Source organism: Eptatretus burgeri, chromosome 7, assembly GCF_056783735.1.
Source record: "Eptatretus burgeri isolate ZD-2024b chromosome 7, Ebu_testis_v1, whole genome shotgun sequence".
In the NCBI taxonomy this organism is placed as follows: domain Eukaryota; kingdom Metazoa; phylum Chordata; class Myxini; order Myxiniformes; family Myxinidae; genus Eptatretus; species Eptatretus burgeri.
Window position 1 is genome coordinate 48121225 of NC_140967.1, and position 7500 is coordinate 48128724.

Genomic DNA, 7500 nt, shown 5'->3' on the forward strand with positions numbered 1-7500 from the left:
CTCGTGCAATGTGTGAATCATTTGTGGTTCATTGTGAACCTCATTTGTATTTGTGTGGCAACAACAACTGCAATGCAAGGTGAGGAGGTTTGGGCTTCACTTTCATGAAAAACGATTAATCTCTGGAGCCTGTGTGATTACTTCGGACTGTTGAAACCGATGTTGGAGTTACGTGAAGATTTTCAGAGACAATCTATCAGGTTTTCCTGAGTTGAATGTTGAACAATTACGGGGTTTGAAAAAGAAACTTGAATGTGGATTTGTTTCGCCGAGACATCTTCAGGATTTATCTCACTTGGATGTAACATTACATTTCACTGTTCAAGTCCATGATTACTTGTTTAACTTTTTTTTTCCTCTCTCAGACCAGGTTACAGAAGAACCCAAATTCATGTTGGAAGAACCTGTACAACTGGCGATTGAAAACCTGACTTCGGCCATAGTTAACGAGGTTACTCTCCCAAACGATGAAAACACCCTTCACTTGGAAAAGGCAACAAATACTCAAGGAGAACCTCGAACCAAAACAACACACATCGTCTCAATTCTCAAACATCTCCTGGATAACATGGAAATGGGATTGAAACGTTTTCACTTCCTTCAAAATGCTCGAGAGAAGGAGTTGGAGAAACACCCTCCAGAGAATCCAGGGAACTCTCACAATGAGCAGGACTTCCATCTTCAAAAAGGTAATTTGTGCAAATACTGATGAAAGGGATTTTGTGGTTGTGTAGGTTGTTGTTCACATCCATTTCCAGCTTTCAATGTCAAAAACATTTCGACATTCAAAAACTTCATCGTTTGTTCCTCATTAATCGTTTCTGAACAAAACTGTGGGATCGATGGACATGTTTTGTTTTGATTTGTGTAACCATGGTGATACTGTGAATCCATGGTAAATGGACGATGGAAGGCTTCCAACGGGTGATTGACCAAGAGGTTAGTATGTGATACTTGTGGAACTGTGAAGGAAGAGAGGGGGAGCAGGGAAGGGAGAGGAGAGTGGTGGGGGGGGGGAGTGAGGGTTGGGGGATATACAAGGTGTCCCATGAATACGTTCTCATTTTCATTGATTAAATACAACAAGCAGGCACAATTTTCCAGTTCCAACTTCGATGGAATAGTTGGAGCAATGTTTGAATTATTATTCACTACTTCACTTGTATTCAATGTCGGTATCCAAATTGCTGTGTACACAATTCGGACTTCTCTTTCAAATAATGCTAATCACCTCCACTACCAAACGTTCACGGACGTCGTTTTCACGTTTTTCTGTCTGTGAGCAGAATATCTCAAAAAGTTATGCACGGATTTGGAAGAAATTTGGGGGATCAGTTTGGTATCGGACAAGGACGAATCCAGTAGATTTTGGTGAAGATCCAGCTCCAGATACTGGAATTTTTTAAGTGATTCTTCACCATTGAGAGATGGGACCAAAACGATACATAGCACGATATCTCAAAAAGTTGTGGACATATTCGGACGAAACTTGGTGGACGAGTTGGGAAAGTGACAAGTGACAAGGAAAGTGACAAGTAAATTAGATTTTGATGTGGGACGGGGGGACGATTGGTCCGGTTGCAGATCCGGCATATCAGTGGGATAGATGCAAAACGTAAACATTCCGGCCTGGCGGAGGTACTACGCTCCACCGAGTGCCGTTCTCGTTGTACACCACTCCTTCCCAATTCCAGATACAGGTGATGCATGATGTCATCGCTGGGGGACACGGAAGGGAGTACTCAGTTTTTACTCCGTTTGTTTGTTTTCTTCGTTGTTGCTTTGCTTATTTGTCCATGCAATATCTCAGCCATCGTTTGAACTGGGAAGCTGAAATTTGGGGACAAAAGTGAAGATTTGCTTTTGAAAAAACGCGATTTTAAAATTTATTATTATTAATTAATTAAGAGATTAATTACTTCATTACTATCGATTTATTCAGTACTTTTATATTTTATTTCGCATCTGGGCATTATCTCAGGCACCTTTTGAGCTCGGAAGCTGATATTTGGACATGACAATGACCAAGTGATTCATCTCAAAAGGGTATTTTTGATTTATTGATTAATCAATTAATTATTCATTTTTCGATAAATTACTTAATTTTCAAAAAGTTTCAGATACAGATGAAAAAGTTGACCTTAAGGTAACATGCTATGAAATAAGAAGTTTATGATTATTATTTTATTATTTCATTGTCACACCATTTTCCCCTCCCCCCCTCCCTTTTTTCCCCGAGCAGGGGTCAGCTTTTTGCGGGCTCCAATCATGGTACCCTTTCTTGTGGCAATGTTTTGACAGCCGGGTACCCGTCCTGACGCCAACCCTTGAGTCGCCTTCGACACACACGGATAATTACCAGTCTGCTGGTGCTCATTTTGCCGACCTCGGAAGGATGACAGGCTGAGTCAACCCCGCTGATGTTAATTCAGTGGCCAGCGGGGCTCAAACTCAGGACCACAAGGATCCCAAGCCACCACAATAACCACAAAGCCAACAACAGGCTCCCTATTATTGTATTTATTTATTTATTTAAATTACACAATCAATAAATCAATTATTGTACTCCGCTCCTTCCCAATTCCGACTCCACGTGCTGCGTGCTGGAGGATTTATGATTTATTTATTTGTCATGGGGCGGTGTACTTTGAATATAAAGGTAATTTTGTTTTTATTGTGTGCGAGCTGTTCTTGAACTCCTTGATAAGAACTTTGTCCGAAAAAAACGAAGTAAAACACATACGGTGCTTTGGTCTTTAATTTCAACTCCTGATCCCGACCCCACAAACATCATATGTAAAGAACAATATAAATGATTTTGAAGGTACAGGTGTGTCACTCTCTGAAGGTTCTATCTGTGACACCACGACATCAGTCAATAATGTGTTGTTTGTATTTTTAGTTTTTCTCATTGATCACTGCTAATAATGAACATTTTTCTGTTGTAGTGTCTGACAGTAAAGAAAACAACAGAAACACTCCAGCAGCGAGTAAATTCTCCTGGATTGCTGTTGAGGTGATAATAGCTTCAAGCGCTATTATTGTCTTCTTCATAGTTCTCTTCATTTACCTCTTCGCGAAGTTCAGATCTCTCAAGAAGTAAGTTTGACGACTTTATTTGGTTGCACTTGGTGACGACTTCACTTAAAATCCTCATTCATTAACTCAGCATGTACACAGTTGTAAGATGACTTCAGACCTTTCAATATGCATTCCTTTCTCTTAGCAGGTGAGCACACAAACTACTTTTAGCATTACATCTGTTAGTGCTGCATGTTAGGACGGGGACAACAACCACCCGTAACCGCAACGAGATCACTGTACAGTTGAAGTTCAGACGAACCTCGCCAGTTAATCAAGACCACAGACGACTGAGATTTAAAGGGGAATCAAGCCAAACGCTTATCAATTTGTTCCTGTATTCCGAACAGGATAACAAGGAATACCAGGAATAGTAGACGCAGGAGGCGGCCATTCGCCAGGACACCAACACCAGATTAAACAAGCCAGTGGGCGACATGGGTGGTCGCTACATAAGTGCATACTAGGCAGACAGTTTTTGACAGATTGGGCTAAACTTTTTTGAGAAAGACTTTGATTATAGTGCGCATAAAAGCGCGGAAGCTGATTTTTGATTTTCGAAAAAATAATTTTTTTTAGTATTTTTCTAAAATTTCAAAGTCCCGTTGCTAGGCAACAGTGGCGTCCATAGCAACGGTGCTCAAAAGCGGACAACTGGATCCTGATATGAACCTACCTGTCAAGTTTCATCAAAATCGTTTGACTCCTCTGGCCTCCACAGCTGTCCATGACATACAAACATACAGACAGACGGAAAAACTGATAATAAGGTCTAGCGACGACCCAAAAAATCCGTCAGAATGACTTCATCGGGGGAATTGGGGCAAGAGTTGGGATGAGAAAATGTGGCAGGCTCTGGGATATCAAAAGGGTGTTAAAAATGAGGTGGAGGGAAATGTTTTTTGGGGGGAGGGGGGTGCAAACGCAGTTTTAAGGTATAAAAAAATACACAACACTGGCCACAAACAATCCTTTGGAGAAACCCTCTGACAGACATCACGCTCAGCACAGATTGACATAATCACCCATCCCCACTCAAGCTACCTTCCAGTCCTGCCAATAACCCTGCACACCTCTATCTCCAATGTTTCTCGGTTCCTATCCAATTCCAATTTCAACCTATCTCATGTTTCTGCTGCCACTCACTACCTTTCCAGGGGTACTGTTCCATGAATTAACTAGAACGGCACATATGGTACAACGACACGTATGGTAGAACGTTGCATTAAATCGAACGGCACATCTAACAGAACGACACATGGTCAGGTCACGTCAGGTATGGGAGAATGCGCCGGAGCAGCGCGTTGCTGTATCCACTTTCCACCGGTACTCCAGGGGCCACGGTCTGGCCATCGCCCAGGCAGATGCCTGGCCTCTTCCCATCTCCTTGATACGCTGCACCCACGAGGAACATGGTCGGCCCATTGGCCTCCTCCACTTCTCCTATTCTCTCCTTCCTATCACATCGATATACCTTGTGGCCTTCAAATCCTGTCCAATTAAAAGGCTACATCCCGTTGCTTTGGATCTAACACCCCGTTTATCACAGATTTGGACAACTCAATTTATTCCTTCACAAACTTGCGTACTCTCAGCACATCATCGGCCAGCCCACCACAAGGGCTCTGCCCTTCCGACACGAGTCTTCCATGAAGAGAAAATAACCGCTCCCAGTGTATATGCTTTTCCAATCCCAGCACATCTTACCTGGACCTCACTGGTTCCAAAAAATTGGAGGACCTCATAATACAACTTATCTCAACGCTCCATTAATTTTGGACGGTGCTGACACTCCATCAACACAGCAACTGACAACTTAACCCCAACTTCAAACTCTAAATGCATGCAATGGAGTTCCAAAATCTTCGTGTTTTCTCACGGTGGTTAAAGCCTTAAAATTATCACCGACCACGCAACCATCGTCGTTCCCACCTCCCTAACAAATGGGATGCAGCCATCTTCCCTGGACCTTCATTTCCCTTGAAGGTAATCTCAGAGGCCGGCCTTAACTTATTCATCTTCCAATGATCTCATCCAATAAATCTGAGGAAACTATTGAAGATGAACAAGGCCGTACCAGTCTCACCTTATCGAATGTTAACATTCATACCCAAAATTTTCTCATATTTGCAAAGTCAATTACCCGCCTTCTTCGGGTCTTCCTCGGTGTTTTCCGGGTGGGAGGACATTTACATATGTAATGAATACCTGGCCATCTTTGAACAGTTGTGCACAACACAAGGCAGTAAATTGTTCCATTGCTTGATCCATGATGTTGTACATGTAGAATGAATGTTGACAATATCTAAATCTGTTGGTGCTTTGCAGGGCCAGCAAAGGCAGGAAGCACAACACAAGAAAACCAAGCAAGATCATTAATAGACAACCGAGCCAGTGCATCAAATACCAGAAAATGGAGACTTCAGAAAACCCTCAGCACAGAAATGAAGTTCCACCTGAACCACAAGCATGCTCTGTTCTTGAAGCAGATGCTCATGGACTCACAGATAAACTTTTGAATGAGAGTCCACAGAAAACGAACGCAGTACCAACACCACCATCACCCACTTGCTGTATTCAGGTGCAAGGTGTATACGAGCTCTCAGATGAGCATTCAAGCATGAGCCCTCAGGTAAACACGGACGGATCGACGCAGAACACCACAAGTGTTGAATCGTCCTGTGTTTTCACCATTGCACCATCTTCCTCGGATGTTTCAACCGAATCAAGCAAGGCCGAGGCACAGTTTGACTCCACCAGGAACCGCCACGTTGTGATAGATTTCGTAAATGCCTTTGATGAGGACGATTCTTATTCTGACGACGACGATGAAACTTCTACATCGTGTTTTGTCAAGTGAAGACTGAGGAATCAAACAGGAAAGTTACAACAATAAAAAGGAATGTTTTACCATATTATACCCTCCACAACTCTTCCAGTGTACTCAATGTATCGCTGTTTGTAATAAAAATTACACTTGAAATTCCACAGATCTTGATCAAATTCTATCACAACTCTGGTGAGATAACAGGCTTTAAAAAGTTGTGATGATAATGGTGAAAATAATGATGACAGTCCATTCAATGTTTCCCATTTTAATGTGCAAACAGGAAACCATGACAATAAATGATAACACCAAATGTTTGCCTCATTTATGATTCCTAATACGGGCCCGTAGGTGCGTGCCAGTATGTGCAGCCCTCTCTCGCCCCCTCTCTCGCCCCCCCCCACTCTCATCCCTCCTCGCTCGCCCCCCTCCCCCTCCTGTCTGTCACCCCCTTCTCCCCCCTCCTCTCTCGCCCCCACTCTCATCTCCCCCTCTCCCGCAGATATTGGTCGACAGATAAATGGCCGTAACTTGGGAACCGCTCGTCCGATTAATATCAAACCTCGAAAAGGCACATCCGCCGGACCCCAGCAATATTCCTGGCAAGTTTCAATCAGATCGGACCGTCATTCGTGCAAAATAATAATAATAATAAATAAATAAATATTAATTGTGACGTTATTCGTGACTTCATAGCACCGTGTCTTGTCATTGGTCGACAGATAAATGGCCGTAACTTGGGAACTGCTCGTCCGATTGACATCAAACCTCGAAAAGGCACATCTGCGGGGCCCCGGCAATATTCCTGGCAAGTTTCAATCAGATCGGACTGGTGGTCGTCGAGAAACGGTGGTCGCAGACAAAGAGCCAAACAGACAGACAGACAGACAGACAGACAGACACACACACAGATTGCTGGAATTATAGATAGATTATTATTGTAATTTAAAATTACGATACAAATGTTTCACTGTGTGATAAAATAAATGGCTGTGTGCTAAACCCACATTTTTAAAGAAAGGGATGGAATTGAATGACGAGCCAGCAGAAACCTGTGGGAAAAATACCGCGGGATAAAAAACACAGGAAAACAAGGAAACAAAAAATAGGAGGTTAGATATTCCTGAACAGCAAAGAAAAAAGATAAATTCGGGAGCAATCAAGGCAGCGTGCTTTTGCTTATACACTGCCTGGATTCAATTTTTGGGCTGATTGAAAAAATTATCATTTTCCTGTAGGTTTGGATTAATTTGAAGCAAGTTTTACTTTCTTTCTTTTTTCTCTCCGAGGAGCATTTCTCTGTTACAGGGTACGACGGACAGATATATATATATATACATATATATACATATATATATATATATATATACATACATATATATACATATATATATATATATACATACATATATATATATATATATATATATATATATATATATATACATATATATATATATATATATACATACATATATATACATATATATATATATATATATACATATATATATATATATATATATATATATATATATATATTGTTGCAAATTCGCACCCGCCAGCGTGCGAGCGGCCACACAATTCGAATC

At 41.7% G+C, this 7500-nt stretch overlaps 1 protein-coding gene across 1 annotated transcript; it reads left to right on the forward strand.

Moving 5' to 3' along the window:
• The first annotated feature begins 6 nt into the window (after positions 1–6).
• Positions 7–6230, forward strand: LOC147023215 (uncharacterized). Its single transcript, XM_085888392.1, has 4 exons — positions 7–79; positions 366–689; positions 2949–3099; positions 5410–6230. The coding sequence occupies exons 1-4, from the start codon at positions 73–75 to the stop codon at positions 5939–5941; spliced, it is 1014 nt and encodes a 337-aa protein (XP_085744518.1). The 5' UTR covers positions 7–72; the 3' UTR covers positions 5942–6230.
• The last annotated feature ends 1270 nt before the right edge of the window (positions 6231–7500 follow it).

What these genes read in the sequence shown, in the direction of transcription:
- LOC147023215 (XM_085888392.1), top strand. An exon ending in GGACTTCCATCTTCAAAAAG is followed by an intron (nt 690 to 2,948) that starts GTAATTTGTGCA and finishes TTTCTGTTGTAG; the next exon opens with TGTCTGACAGTAAAGAAAAC. An exon ending in AAGTTCAGATCTCTCAAGAA is followed by an intron (nt 3,100 to 5,409) that starts GTAAGTTTGACG and finishes GGTGCTTTGCAG; the next exon opens with GGCCAGCAAAGGCAGGAAGC.